The 16,562-nt window shown below is 44.0% G+C and overlaps 1 protein-coding gene across 1 annotated transcript; it reads right to left on the bottom strand.

The window, feature by feature from the left end:
- Positions 1 to 3,837: 3,837 nt before the first annotated feature.
- Positions 3,838 to 4,374, bottom strand: LOC121846580 (vegetative cell wall protein gp1-like). Its single transcript, XM_042322703.1, has one exon. The coding sequence runs from the start codon at positions 4,372 to 4,374 to the stop codon at positions 3,838 to 3,840; it is 537 nt and encodes a 178-aa protein (XP_042178637.1).
- Positions 4,375 to 16,562: the final 12,188 nt, after the last annotated feature.

The raw sequence follows: 16,562 nt of genomic DNA, 5'->3' as shown, positions 1-16,562 counted from the left end.
ACATTCCCCCTCTCCATTTGATGCCTCTAGGCCTATATAAGACTTCATGTTCACCTTACACACTGAGGTGTGTGTCGCGTGTAATGGAATGAAGATGAAAAAGCATGTTTTGAGCTGTGAGTGAGGTAGTAGTGGCACACCAGACCTAGGTTAAAATACTTTTCAAAATCTTTCAAATACTTTGAGTGTTTGATTTAGCCTGCCTGGAGTGGCAGGTAGGTGGGGTGGGGCTTGACGTTTTGGGGTCAATTAAGCCAGGCAAGCTCAATCAAGTACAGATGAAGTATTTGAAATGATTTAAAATAGTATTTGAACCCAGGTCTGTGGCTCACTCACCGCCTCCTTTGGGGGCAGCAAGTACTCACTATTCATTCCTAAATGGGGCCTGCACTCCTATTATCCAGCGGGTCTCAGGTGTGAGTGTGTTTCATTTTGTTTACCACACCGGCTCTATTTATTCTGCTTCTGTAACTGGAAAATTGATTCCCTCGCTTTGCGTTGCTCATTATTCACCAGCCAACGAGCCTAAATGCATGGAAACAAAACATGAAACACTTCTGGGCTTTAATTAGCTTTCGCTAAATTCGCTTCCGCACACAAACTGGGCGGGGGGGGTTCTCCATGAATCAGTAGATAGAAGCCTATATATAATTCATAAAGTCTGGTACAATGGCGTTGTATGATTCAAAGGAGCTTATCAGCAAAGCATGCTGTGGCGCTCTGACGTTCAGGGTCATTGTCACTGCGTTTCTACACAAACCCACATTGCCCTTTCATTTTTTAACACGGTCACAGTGGAAGCCTTGATCTTTCACGGGAGCTCGAAATGTAAATGCTGTATGCTACAGTAGCATATGAGCTGCCCCTTACTCACTGTAGTTGAACTGCATATCTTCTTCAGATATGATTGTTTACTTATTCAAATGACATGTACCAGTACCAGTCAAAAGTTTGGACACCTACTCATTCAAGGCGTTTTCTTTGTAGAATAATAGTGAAGACATCAAAACTAGTGAAGACATCAAAACTATGAAATAACACATATGGAATCATTTAGTAACCAAAAAAGTGTTAAACTAATCAAAATATATTTTATATTTGAGATTCTTCAAAGTAGCCACACTTTGCCTTGATGACAGCTTTGAACACTCTTGGCATTCTTTCAACCAGCTTCACCTGGAATGCTTTTACAACAGTCTTGAAAGAGTTCTCACATATGCTGAGCACTTGTTGGCTGCTTTTCCTTCACTCTGCGGTCCAAATCATCTCAAACCATCTCAATTGGGTTTAGATTGGGTGATTGTGGAGGCCAGGTCATCTGATGCAACACTCCATCACTCTCCTTCTTGGTCAAATAGCCCTTACACAGCCTGGAGATGTGTTGGGTCATTGTCCTGTTGAAAAACAAATGATAGTCCCACTAAGCCCAAACCAGATGGGATGGCGTATCACTGCAGAATGCTGTGGTAGCCATGCAGGTTAAGTGTGCCTTGAATTCTACATAAATCACAGACCGTGTCTCCAGCAAAGCACCCCCACACATCACACCTCCTCCTCCATGCTTCATGGTGGGAACCGCACATGCGGAGATCATCCGTTTACCTACTCTGCGTCTCTCAAAGACACAGAGGTTGGAACCAAAAATCTACAATTTGGACTTATCAGACCAAAGGACAAATTTCCACCGGTCTAATGTCCATTGCTCGTGTTTCTTGGCCCAAGCAAGTCTCTTCTTCTTATTGGTGTCCTTTAGTAGTGGTTTCTTTGCAACAATTTGACCATGAAGGCCTGATTCACACAGTCTCCTCTGAACAGTTGATGTTGAGATGTGTCTGTTACTTGAACTCTGTGAACTCTAATGAACTTATCCTCTGCAACAGAGGTATCTCTGGGTCTTCCTTTCCTGTGGAGGTCCTCATGAGGGCCAGTTTCTACATAGCGCTTGATGGTTTTTGCGACTGCACTTGAAGAAACTTTCAAAGTTCTTGAAATGTTCCGGATTGACTGACCTTCATGTGTTAAAGTAATGATCGACTGTTGTTTCTCTTTGCTTATTTGAGCTGTTCTTGCCATGATATGAACTTGGTCTTTCACCAAATAGAGCCATCTTCTGTATACCACCCCTAACGTGTCACAACACAACTGATTGGCTCAAACGCATTAAGGAAAGAAATCCCACAAATTAACTTTTTACAAGGCACACCTGTTAATTGAAATGCATTCCAGTTGACTAACTCATGAAGCTGGTTGAGAGAATGCCAAGAGTGTGCAAAGCTGTCATCAAGGCAAAGGGTGGCTACTTTAAAGAATCTCAAATATAACATATATTTAAGATTTGTTTAACACCTTTTTGGTTACTACATGATTCCATATGTATTATTTCATAGTTTGATGTCTTCATTATTATTCTACAATGTAGAAAAGAGTAAAAGAAAAAGCCTTGAATGAGTAGGTGTCCAAACTTTTGACTGGTACTGTATATGATATATAATCATGTATATTTACGGTGCCTTTGAAAGTATTCATACCCTTGACTTGGTTCCACATTTTGTTGTGTTACTGTCTGAAATAAACATTTATTAAATTGATTTTTCCCTCACCCATCTACACACAATAGCTCATAATGACGAAGTGAAAACTTGTTTTTACAAACACACCCGAGTCCATTATGTGTAGAAGCATCTTTGGCTGTGATTACAGCTGTGAGTCATTCTGGGTAAGTCTCTAAGTGCTTTCCACACTTGGATTGTACATGTGTCCGTTATTATTTTCTAAATTCTTCAAGCTCTGTCAAATTGTTGTTGATCATTGCTAGACAACAATTTTCAGGTATTGCCATATATTTTGAAGTAGATTTAAGTCACAATTGTAACTCGGCAACTATGGAACATTTGCAGTCTTCTTGGTAAGCATGTCCAGTGTAGATTTGGCCTTGTGTTTTAGGTTATTGTCCTGCTGAAAGTTTAATTCCTCTCCCAGTGTCTGGTGGAAAGCAGAGTGAACCAGGTTCTCTAGGATTTTGCCTGTGCTTAGCTCCGTTACGTTTCTTTTTATCCTGAAAAACTCCACTGTCCCCTTAACAATTACAATATACCCATAACATGATGCAGTCACCACTATGCTTACGGATGACACTTGTTAAATATACTTCAGTCAGTGTCGACAAAGGGGAGGAGACAGGTTAAAGAAGGATTTTTTAAAAGGATTTTGTGTGCCATTCAGAGGGTGAATGTGCAAGACAAGATATTGTGCCTTTGAACTAGGTACGGTAGTAGAGGTCATTGTCCATATAATGCATATAGTGCAGCGTAGTGAGTGTACATGTTCTCTTTATTATAAAAGACGCCGAACAAAACAATAAACACTACAAAACAAACCGTGAAGCTAAAGGCTATGTGCCATAAACAAAGTCAACTTCCCACAAAGAAAGGAGGGATAGGGCTACCTAAGTATGGTTCCCAATCAGAAACAACGATAGACAGCTGTCCCTGATTGAGAACCATACCCGGCCAAAACACAGAAACACAAAATCATAGATAACAAAACATAGAATGCCCACCCCAAATCACACCCTGACCAAACCAAATAGAAACATTAAAAGGCTCTAAGGTCAGGGCGTGACAGTACCCCCCGCAAAAGGTGCGGACTCCGGCCGCAAAACCTGAACTTATAGGGCAGGGTCTGGTTGGGCATCCATCCGCGGTGGCGGCTCAGGTGCGGGACGCAGACCCCGCTCCACCACTGGCTCACCCCACTTTGGTGGCACCTCGGGTGCGGGGACCCTCGTCGCCGACCCCGGACTGGGGACCCTCGTCCCGGGCCAGGGACTGGGCGCCCTCACTGGGGGCGCCGGGCTGGAGGCCGTCTCTGGGGGCGCCGGGCTGGAGGCCGTCTCTGGGGGCGCCGGGCTGGAGGCCGTCTCTGGGGGCGCCGGGCTGGAGGCCGTCTGGGGGTGCCGGGCTGGGGCGTCTCTGGGGGCGCCGGGCTGGAGGCCGTCTCTGGGGGCGCCGGGCTGGAGGCCGTCTCTGGGGGCGCCGGGCTGGAGGCCGTCTCTGGGGGCGCCGGGCTGGAGGCCGTCTCTGGGGGCGCCGGGCTGGAGGCCGTCTCTGGGGGCGCCGGGCTGGAGGCCGTCTCTGGGGGCGCCGGGCTGGAGGCCGTCTCTCGGGGCGCCGGGCTGGAGGCCGTCTCTGGGGGCGCCGGGCTGGAGGCCGTCTCTGGGGGCGCCGGGCTGGAGGCCGTCTCTCGGGGCGCCGGGCTGGAGGCCGTCTCTGGGGGCGCCGGGCTGGAGGCCGTCTCTGGGGGCGCCGGGCTGGAGGCCGTCTCTGGGGGCGCCGGGCTGGAGGCCGTCTCTGGGGGCGCCCGACTGGAGGCCATCTCTGGAGTGGAGAAACACACAGGAGGCCTGACTCTGGGAGCAGGCACAGGACTCACCAGGCTTGGGAGACATACAGGAGGCTTCTTCCTTGGCCGTGGCACCGGATACACTGGTCTGTGGAGGCGCACTGGCGGTCTCGAGCGCAGAGCTGGCACAACCTGTTCTGGCTGGATGCCCGCTTCCACCTGGCAAACGCAGGACGCTGGCACAGAGCACACCGGCCTATGAATGCTCAACCGAGACACCGTGCACATCAACCCATAGCACGGGGCCTGACCAGTCACATGCTCGCCACGCTAAGGGAGTGGGGACACATGGGGACACAGGGAGTTGGCTCAGGTCTGAATCCTGACTCTGCCACACTCCCCATGTGCCCCCTCCCAAAATATTTTGGGGGCTGCCTCTCGGGCTTCCTTGCTAGCAGTGTTCCCTCATAACGCTGCCGCTCTGCCTTAGCTGCTGCCTTCGCCTTCCTCTCTGCTTCTACCTGCTCCCAGGGCAGGCGATCCTTCCCGGCGAGGATCTCCTCCCACGTCCAGGATCCCTTGCCATTCAAAATGTCCTCCCATGTCCATTCCTCCTTACCACGCTGCTTGGTCCATTTGTGGTGGGAAGTTCTGTCACGGCTGTCGAAAGAACTGGACCATGGTGCAGTGTGGTGAGCGTACATATTCCTTTTTATTTAGGATGACGCCGACAAAAACAATAAACAATACAAAAACAACTGTGAAGCTCAAGGCTATAGTCCCAACAAACAAAGACAACTTCCCACACAGAAAGGAGGGAAAAGGGCTACCTTATGTATGGTTCCCAATCAGAGACAACGATAGACAGCTGTCCCTGATTGAGAACCATACCCGGCCAAAACATAGAAACACAAAACATAGAATGCCCACCCCAAATCACACCCAGACCAAACCAAATAGAGACATTAAAAGGCTCTCTATGGTCAGGGCGTGATAGCTTGTAAAATTCCAGAAAGTGATGTCATGGCTTTAGAAGCTTCTGATAGGCTAATTGACATCATTTGAGTCAGTGGGAGGTGTACCTGTGGATGTATTTCAAGGCCTACCTTCAAACTCAGTGCCTCTTTGCTTGACATCATGCAAAAATCAGAAGAAATCAGCCTAGACCCCAGAATTCTTTTTGTAGACCTTCACTTGTCTGGTTCATCCTTGGGAGCAATTTCCAAACGCTTGAAGGTACCACATTCATCCGTACAAACAATAGTACGCAAGTATAAACACCATGGGACCACGTAGCCGTCCTACCGCTCAGGAAGGAGACGTGTTCCGTCTCCTAGAGATGAATGTACTTTGGTGCGAAAAGTGCAAATCAACCTTGTGAAGATGCTGGAGGAAACCGGTACAAAAGTACCGATATCCACAGTAAAACGAGTCCTATATCGACATAAGCTGAAAGGCCGCTCAGCAAGGAAGAAGCCACTGCTCCATAACTGCCATAAAAAAGCCAGACTACGGTTTGCAACTGCACATGGGGACAAAGATCGTACCTTTTGGAGAAATGTCCTTTGGTCTGATGAAAGAAAATTACCATCATTATGTATGGAGGAAAAAGGGGGAGGCTTGCAAGCCGAAGAACACCATCCCAACCGTCAAGCACAGGGGTGGCAGCATCATGTTGTGGGGGTGCTTTGCTGCAGGAGGGACTGGTGCACTTCACAAAATAGGTAGAAATCTGACTTAGTTACACCAGCTCTGTCAGGAGGAATGGGCCAAAATTCACCCAACTTATTGTGGGAAGCTTGTGGAAGGCTACCCGAAACATTTGACCCAAGTTAAACAATTTAAAGGCAAAGCTACCAAATACTAATTGAGTGTATGTAAACTTCTGAACCAACTGGGAATGTGATGAAAGAAATAAAAGCTGAAATAAATCATTCTCTCTACTATTATTCTGACATTAAACATTCTTAAAATAAAGTGGTGATCCTAACTTACCTAAGACAGGGCATTTTTTACGAGGATTAAATGTCAGGAATTGTGAAAAACTGAGTTGAAATGTATTTGGCTAAGGTGTATGTAATCTTCCAAATTCAACTGTATATTCTTGTCCCCATGTTAAGTGCATCATAGAGCTTCAGTCTAGGTTCAATGCCCCAAGAGGCCTGGAAGCCTCGGTGCAATATTTTGTCTGCCACACCACTTAACCTCTACACAGTAGAATTACTGGTCTTCTAAATGTTTTGATAATTCATTCGATAATTGCCCTATTGTGTGTTGCACAGAAAACAAATACAAGCTCATTTTCCTCCAGTTACTTGTTCAGTCAACCATTAGTGTCAAAAGGGGGAAGAATGTGCCCTCTGGTTGGCACACAGGATCCGCTGGTGTTGTGTGTTGGGTGTCATTACCTGTTTATTTTTGGGGCAGTCACTGTAAAAATCAACAATGAATCAAAATATGTCCACAGCCAAGCGTTTCCTTTAGTTCAGCCTTAATCATCTGTAGGAGAATAGAGGTATGCTAGCCCATGCGCGCACACACACACACACACACACACACACACACACACACACACACACACACACACACACACACACACACACACACATGTAAACACACACACACATGCACAGCACAGACACACATGTGCACACACAGACACACACAGACACACACGTGCACACACACACACACAGATCTTTATGGACCTCAATGTTTTTCTTGTTGCTTGTCCATTCTGTTTTGCTGGATGGCTCATCTTGGATGAAAACCATAATATGTTCCTGAAATTTAGGAGTAACTGCTCTCCCACAACAAAATGTACACAAGAACTACACAAGAAAACAATTTGCCTAAGTAGGGCATTTATGCATAAGTCGGGGGGAAAAAAGTAAGTCACGGTATATTGCATGTAAACATGTGACAAACTGACATTAGCTATTTGTATGCAATGCTTATGAGAAGGGAAGGATTCACGTATAAATATAGGATTTATTCCTTGTGTAGAAATCTATAGCTGTGACATCTTATGAATAAATATAAAATATACAGTCTCCCCTAAATGATGGTGGGGTTGTGTAACACAGGCTAGAGGTCAATGTCATTATTATCAAGGAACTTGGAATTTACACTTTATAAAACTAGCTGATTTGAGTTTTTAGTTTTTTTAAAACATTTTTTTGCTTGCACTTTAAATCTGAATATTATTCAAATCGCTCTTACCAGTTTTGTTTCAAAATATGACGTTGGGAAAAAAGAATATCCCAAGGTTGATCAATGGAAGGAATCCTATGATCATTTGGATAAAAACATACAATTGAGTCCTCGAAAGTGCAAGTAAATGTAACAAAAATTCCAAGATACCAAATGTAGGAATTCATAAAAAATCCTCACTGTCCCTAACCCACACAGACAGGTACATAGAGACATTTTGCTGTCACAGGCAAAAATAGGAGAAAATAGCCATGACACTATTGTCTGGGGCCAGAAAATAGCTCTGTATAGCCGTGATGACCCCATGTAAGCAGACTGGCTGTGCACTTAATAGGCCTGCCCCTTATTATGTCAAATTAGCTGGCGCAATTTCAGGGGCTTACAGTGGTCTGAAAAATGCAGTCATTTGATTCACAGAATCTGGACCAGATGGATAATTGCACTAGATAGTTCCAGTAAGCCTGTGAGAGTCGAATTGGGAGTGCGCCTCTCTAATACATTGGAGTCAATTAGAGGTATCAATATTTTTCAGGCCCGGCTTTATGAACCAGTAAAATCCTGTTAAGTATAACATATTGGTAAGTGAGAGAAGGAGAGTGTGGTGGGGAGATAATGGGGAACATGGCCGGCCCTCCCCCTCTCTCCTTGTGGGACACTTTTAAGGCTCACCGTAGCCTACTAAATCGAAATCAGCTGTCAAACCGTGGGAGGAGACATTTTCCAAACATGTTTTCAGGAACACATGTGTTTGGAAGTCCATTTGGATGTTCTGGATGTCTGAACGCTTTCATTCATACCGTACACTTCCGTATTTCAGTTCATTTTCCCATTTTCTAAATGGAAAGAGTATATTTGCCCTGTTTCAAGTTGATGTCGAGGAAGAGGTGTTTTGATTCACCGGTCAGAGAGAAGGGATGTGAAGGAATCCACATTTATACATAACATTATTACAGGACATAACTGTAAACTTAAGTGGTGGGATGGCCTGTCCATCAAGAAAGGGGACAGGGTTTAACATTTTTAAACAATAGTGTTGGCAATGAAATAAATTAATTGTATGTCTTGGGACTGCTGTAATATCAACAAATTAAGAGGGTTTCTTTCTTTAAAAAAGGTACACATTCTACGTACCTTTTCAACGATGAACCATTCCCTTGGTATTTGCTGGCATCTAGTGGCCATGGTTGATTTTGATTCTACAGGTATTTCTCAGTTTCTAAAATTATGTGAATCGATTCTGAACAAGAGTGGAATTTCTCAAGCTTGCTTCACATTTCAAAACACAGTAAACTTTTACTCTAAATGGGAATATAACAGATACGCAATATCAGTTCCACAACAAGTTGACTGTTGAATGTTTACCATTGACATCAATTTACTGTTAAAATACATTACACCATTTTGTTAATTTGTTTCCAAACTCAAGCAGTGAGGGACATGCACAGTCTTGTGACTGTAACCTTGTTCCTTGAACAGCCCCACCTCTTGAAGCTGGAGCAGCAAGGTCTTCAAATCGAAAGGCAACTTTTTGTTTTGAAGTGTAGCAGAGGCAGTCAGGTGCAACTACAGCTGAAGAAGATGTTTAATCTGAGGTGTCAACCTGGACTCAGGGGCAGACGTAACATACTAAACGTAAATCTGCAAACACTCCAATTAGTATGATATGTTACATTTCGTATGGTATGTTTTCATTTGTGGATGTCCATCATTCATTTCGTATGATATGGTGCAAATGACAATTTGTATGATATGTTATGAATTGTAATTCGGACAATATGTTACGGATTTGCCAAACAAATTATATGTTATGAAGTAGCTTATAAAGTAGCTGAATTACAAAGTAAACAGTAGTAAGAAGCAAGGTGGTGCTGGAGCGTAAGGCCGTCTTATCGGCTCTTAACCAACCATGATATTTTGTTTGTTTTTTCACATTGTTTGTAACTTGTTTTGTACATAATGTTGCTGCTACTGTCTCTTATGACCGAAAAGAGCTTCTGGGCATCAGAACTGGGTTTACTCATCTCAAATTGGAAGAGGAGTTCTTAAATGAGTCAGATGGGAGGTTTCACGGAAAAAGATCATGTTCCCTTGTGAGGATCAGACAACGAGTGGCTAATCTGCCCTTGCCTTCCGTTTTCCTAACTAACGTTCAATAGCTGGAAAATAAATGGGACGAACTGAAAGCACATATAGCCTACCAACGGGACATTGAAAGCTGTAATATCTTATGGTTCACCGAGTCGTGGTTGAACAACGACATTAAGAACATACAGCTGGCGGGTTATACACTCTATCGGCAGGACAGAACAGCAGCCTATGCATATTTGTAAACAATAGCTGGTGCAAAATATCTAAGGAAGTCTCAGGGTTTTGCTCGCGTGAGGTAGAGTATCTCATGATAAGCTGTAGACCACACTATCTACCAAGAGTTTTCATCTGTATTTTTCGTAGCTGTCTACATACCACCACAGACCGAGGCTGGCACTAAAACCACACTGAATGAGCTGTATTCTGCCATAAGCAAACAGGAAAACGTTCATCCAGAGGTCGCGTTCCTCGTGACCGGGGACTTTAATGCAGAGAAACTTAAATGAGTTTGCCTAATTTCTATCAGCATTTTAAATGTCCAACCATAGGGAAAACAATTCTAGACCACCTTTACTCAACACACAGTACAAAGCTCTCCCTCGCCCTCCATTTGGCAAATCTGACCATAACTTTATCCTCCTGATTCCTTTACAAATTAAAACGAAAGCAGGAAGCACCAGTGACTCCGTCAATAAGACAGTGGTCAGATGAAGCAGATGCTAAGCTACAGGACAGTTTTTCAGCACAGACTGGAATATGTTCCGCGATTCTTCCGATGGCATTGAGGAGTACACATCAGTCACTGGCTTCATCAATAAGTGCATCTATGACATCGTCTGCACAGTGGCCTTACGTACATACCCCAACTAGAAGCCATGGATTACAGGCAACATCCGCACTGAGTTAAAGGGTAGAGCTGCCGCTTTCAAGGAGCGGGACTCTAACACAGAAGCTTATAAGAAATCAGGACCAGACGAATTACCAGGACTTGTACTCCGAGCATGCGCTGACCAACTGGCATTTGTTTTCACTGACATTTTCAACCTCTCCTTGTCGAAGTCTGTAATACCAACATGTTTCACGCAGACCACCATAGTCCCTGTGTCCAAAAACACTAAGGTAACCTGCCTAAATGACTACCGACCCGTAGCACTCACGTTTGTAGCCATGAAGTGCTTTGAAAGGCTGGTCATGGCTCACATCAACACCATTATCCCAGAAACCCTAGACCCACTCCAATTCGCATACCGCCCCAACAGATCCACAGATGATACGATCTCTATTGCACTCCACACTGCCCTTTCACACCTGGACAAAAGGAACACCTATGTGAGAATGCTATTCATTGACTGCAGCTCAGCGTTCAACACCATAGTGCCTTCAAAACGCATCACTAATCTAAGGACCCTGGGACTAAACACCTCCCTCTGCAACTGGATCCTGGACTTCCTGACGTGCCACCCCCAGGTGGTAAGGGTAGGTAACAACACATCCACCACGCTGTTCCTCAACACAGGGGCCCATCAGGGGTGCGTGCTCAGTCCCCTTCTGTACTCCCTGCATGGTCAGACACGACCACCATTAAGTTTGCTGATGACACAACAGTCGTAGATCTGGGGCCTCATTTATAAAACGGATTTACTATCAATTTTGATCTTATTAAGTATGACTTACGCAGACAACGTGGTTGTCTGCGTAAGTAATAGTGTTAACAACCACGTTGTCTGCGTAAGTAGTAGTTTTAAAGGAAGATATTGAAAACCGTGCTTTTAGAAGGGAGAGTGTTTTCAGAGACTTTTCTCAAATGACTTTTTTTGCGCATGATGATCCATGGCTTATAAGTCGCTATCGTCTCCCAATAAATGTTCTGTTAGATTTGTGCATGGATTTAGCCCCTTAACGGGAAAGGAAGACATGCTATATTCATGCCATGCCTGTATCTGTCCAAGTAGTGTCCACTCTGGGATTCCTCGCTACTGGGACATTCCAGAGGGAAATGAGTGACAGGTCGGGTATATCACAGACATCATTTAGCCGCATCCTGCCACAAGTGATCTCGTCTTCCAAAAAGTTTGCTTTTCTCTTTTGGTCCATGGCTATTCCTGACTAATCCCTCAGTTGTGCTAGCATTCTATAAGGGGAAATCACTGATTGTAAGGCATGTTCAGGTGCCGTCAATTTTAAGTTAATTTGAGATTTATAGATCACAGGTGCGTAAATTACAAACGAGCTTCTTAGAACCTGCGTAAGCTAGGTTTTTTTATGCTCAGTATCTTTTATGAATGGAACGTAAGCACACCGTGGGAAATGATCTTACGACTAAATTCAAGTATAAATATATATATTTTTTTTATAAATAAGGCTCCTGATCACCGACAACGATAGAGAGGAGGTCAGAGACCTGGCCGTGTGGTGCCAGGACAACAACCTCTGCCTCAACGTAATCCAGACAAAGGAGATGATTGTGGACTACAGGAAAAGGAGGACCGAGCACGCCCCCATTCTCATCGACAGGGCTGTATTGGAGCAGGTTGAGAGCAACAAGTTTCTCAGTGTCCACATCACCAACAAACTAACATGATCCAAACACACCAAGACAGTCATGAAGAGGGCATGACAAAACCAATTCCCTCTCAGGAGACTAAAAATATTTGGCATGGGTCCTGAGATCCTTAAAACGTCCTACAGCTGCACCATTGAGAGCATCCTGACTGGTTGCATCACTGCCTGGTATGGCAACTGCTTGGCCTCCGACTGCAAGGCACTACAGAGGGTAGTACTGGCATATGGCCCAGTACATCACTGGGGCCAAGCTTCCTGCCATCCAGGATCTCTACACCAGGCGTTGTCAGAGGAAGGCCCAAACAATTGTCAAGGACTCCAGCCACCCTAGTCATAGACTGTTCTCTCTGCTACCGCATGGCAAGCAGTACCGGAGCACCAAGTCTAGGTCCAAGAGGCTTCTAAACAGCTTCTACCCCCAAGCCATAAGACCGCTGAACATCTAATCAAATAGCTACCCAGACTATTTGCATTGCCCCCCCTCTTTTACACTGCTGCTACGCTCTGTTTATTATCTATGCATAGTCACTTTAATAACTCTACCTACATGTACATATTATCTCAACTAACCGGTTATCTCAACTAACCGCACATGGACTCGGTACTGGTACCCCTTGTATATAGCCTCGCTATTGTTATTTTACTGCTGCTCTTTAATTATTTGTAACTTTTATTTCTTATTCTTTTTTGTTGTTGTATTGTTTTCTTAAAATGGCATTCTTGGTTACGGGCTTGTAAGCAAGCATTTCACTGTAAGGTCTAGAGCACCTGTTGTATTCAGCACATGTGACAAATAAAATACAATTGTATTCGTTTGATATTATCAGGAATCAAGGTAAGACCAAGCGCAGACTGTGTGAAGTAACAATGCTTATTGTAACAGGGGCAGGCAAACGACAGGTCAAGGCAGGCAGGGGTCGATAATCCAGAGCACAGGCCAAGGTACAGGACAGCAGGCAGGCAGGCTCAGGTCGGTAATCCAGAGGTGGAGCAAAGTTACAGGACGGCAGGCTCAGGGTAAAAGACAGGTAGGTACAGGGTCAGGACATGCAAAGGTCAAATTCCAGGAAGATGAGGGAAAAAGCGAGACTAGGGCCAAACAGGAGCTGAAACAAACCACTGGTAGGCTTGAACAAACAAGACGAACTGGCAACAGACAGACAGAAAAAACAGGTATAAATACCCAGGGGATAAGTGGGGAAGATGGGCGACACCTGGAGGGGGTGGAGACAAGCACAAGGACAGGTGAAACAGATCAGGGCGTGACAGATCTATCAGCCAATATGATAGATGTAGATTGAAGAGAGCAGAGTTGGAGAGACTTGAATTTTCTCGAGCTATTTTTAGAGCCTACCTTTTAGGAGTGGGAAGTTTTTCAGACTGAGAAATATAGGTGATCAATATTTAGGCCTATATCTAGGCAATGTATTAAACTATAGCCTAATCATAGGCCTATTTAGGAAGTACATTTCCCTGGAAAGATGAACTGCCCTGTGCTTCTCCGCCCAAACATAGGCTATAGCCTACTCTATTTAATTGAGACCACACACGCACCTGATCTTGCAGGTGTAGCTACTGAACTGGAAAAAGTAAGAATTATGACAGCGCCACTTGCTACGTTTTTCTTAGGCCTATAGGATTTATCCTACCTTTTAGGAGGAGGATTTTCAGGCAGATACAAATAAATGGATAATCAATATTTATTGACAATGAAAAGGCACAAAGCTTGTTCAACATAGTAGTCCAACCTATTATTTTTCAATGATAATACTTTTTTTTTGATTGCACTTCGACTCACGTTGGTTTGATTTTTTTTTTTAAACCTTTATTTATTTGGTTAAGCACTTCCACTTCTTTTCATTATCAATATGTATTTACAGACACTGTAGTAAACTACAGTCTAATCATTTAAGTAAATGTCATATTCAAGTTAACTGCCACTTGATTCTCCAATCATGTAGGCATCCAACTCTATTTCAAAGAGACCACACATACTAGGCGCACTTGAATTCTCACACCCAACTAGGAGAGGTAGGCTACTGAAGTTGAAGCAGCGAATTCTGAGTGTGTGACTAATGTGAAAAACATGCGCTTTTAATACAATAGGTAGGCTAACGCATACAAAGCAGAAAGAGGACGTTTCCAAATCATCTGTGGGACAACTAAATATTTTCATCCCAAAGAAGTCTGTCTGACTGCCCACTCCCGCCCGCAGCATGAAAAACTCATACCGTGCCACAATGATTTCCGTTGCGAACCGCAGGTCCAGCAGGACTTTCGCGGGAATGCAGCCCTCTAGTGCAGTCAGAACACAACACAATGCTCATCATGTCTTAGCGGGATCAGATGGTCACGGGGGTCCCAGCAGGGTCAGACAGCCAGGGAAGACGGAGCTTTGGTGAATTTTGCAGTAGGCCTATATTAACAATATCAGTGAATGATACAAATAACCATATTGAATTGATGGGTAGACCTACAGTAGCTAAAGGACAGCAGCTGAAGCTTAAACTACAATCAAATCAAATGTTATGTCACATGTGCATAATACAACATTGTTGCTTACAAGCAAAAACTAAAGCAGGAAGTACCAGTGACTCGCTCAATACGGAAGTGGTCAGATAATGCGGATGCTATGCTACAGGACTGTTTTGCTAGCACAGGCTGGAATATGGATTCCTCCAATGGCATTGAGGAGTACACCAAGTTAGTCACCGGCTTCATCAATAAATGAATCAACAGCCTCGTCCCCACAGTGACCTTTCGTATTGATACAAGGCAACATCCCCCCGAGCTAAAGACTAGAGCTGCCGCTTTCAAGGAGAGGGACACCAATTCGGATGCTTATGCCCTCAGATTGCTTGAAACATTCAACCAACCCAACATTCATATTCAGTTAGACTGATGTTGTCGTATAATATAGAATGCCTAGTATGCTCCTCATAACTGCATTGTGGTATAGATATTGCTAGCTGTTGTAGATATGTTTACCGGTGTTTTATATCATATTCTGTTTTCAAGTGTACTGACAAGTGACTAAATTATTCCAACTACATCAGAAACCAATCAAGTGTGGACGTCACCGTCTTGGTCAATTTATTGTGATATTCACGAAATGTATTTGGATAAAAGAAATTAGGCAGGGAGTTGGTGTATCATTTAGACAAATGTGTTGGCAAGTAAATTAGTCTGTCAATAGTCTGTCAATATAGCAAATAAGTGGACATGACTTGTATTCAAGACAAAGTTGATTTGCTCTGGAGACCGAGGTGAGTTTACACAGCAGTATGCAGGAACAGTCATGGCAATGTATGACATATATACAGTAGAATAAAAAATATAATACTAATGCTTACAATAACTACTACAGTTCTACAAAGGGAATACTTGCATAGGGTGTGTTTGGGTGGTGCAGTGAGGTTGTTCGGAGTCACTTTGATTCAAGGGGAATTTTTCGTTATGGGACCTTTCACATCTCCTCTTGAGAGTCATCAACTTCTTTCTATCCAAGCGGTGTTGTCTGTGCGAGAAAGATGAAAATGCTCTGACACACTCATGGGAAATCGTTGTGTACCGTCTTTATTCCTACCCTAAGCAGCATGACGTAGAGCATGAGACATCTCCCAGACACACGTTAGCTAGCTACAACACACAGGTATGGTTACTCAAGCAAAAGTCCTTTATTTTCTCTCTGCCATCATCATCGTCAAAATATTTATCCAGTTTTGCTCGTAATGAGAGGCACCGAGGCCAGCTAGGCTTGACGTCAGCTACAGTAGCTAGCTGTAACATTAGACTGCAGTACATTTTAGGTGGAGCAAACAACACAAAACTTGGCTTGTAGTGGTTCTAGCAAGCCCCGTTATGGCTGAATTGATCACCAAATTGTACTGTACTGAACAACACTGCCTTGGTTGAAAGAGAGATTATATTACTAGCAAGTTACCGACAGGAAAACAATTTACTCGTTTGTCATTTACCCTCCTGAGTCCTGGTCCAGCTGGCCTAGGCTGCCGCTGCTGCTTGCTGATCTCGCAAAATGTTTTTCTCTTCGTCTCAACTCCTCTTCAGTGTATTCCAGCTCAAATAAATAGGGCTGTATGTTCCTATGTAAAGTGTGGGATTCTGTGTTTTACATTATAGCTATTACCATATATATTTATGATTATATATTATCTGATGTTGGCTGTGTGAAGTATCTGCATTTGTGCACTTGAGCATCATCATGAGAGTAAACAACTGCTTGCTACATCTACTTGCCTGTTTGTGTGTGACAAGAACTGAGTAACATGGTGTGACCTGCATGTTGCAAAACTGTAGATAACAGCCCAGCAGATGCTTTGTCCTTGTGTTTATATGTA

The sequence above is a fragment of the Oncorhynchus tshawytscha genome, linkage group LG05, assembly GCF_018296145.1.
Source record: "Oncorhynchus tshawytscha isolate Ot180627B linkage group LG05, Otsh_v2.0, whole genome shotgun sequence".
In the NCBI taxonomy this organism is placed as follows: Eukaryota; Metazoa; Chordata; class Actinopteri; order Salmoniformes; family Salmonidae; genus Oncorhynchus; species Oncorhynchus tshawytscha.
The sequence above is the reverse complement of the archived record's forward strand: the minus strand, read 5'-3'. Positions and strand labels throughout refer to the sequence as shown.

What these genes read in the sequence shown, in the direction of transcription:
- LOC121846580 (XM_042322703.1), bottom strand. Translation starts at nt 4,374, where the DNA reads ATGGCCTCCAGTCGGGCGCCCCCAGAGACGGCCTCCAGCCCGGCGCCC.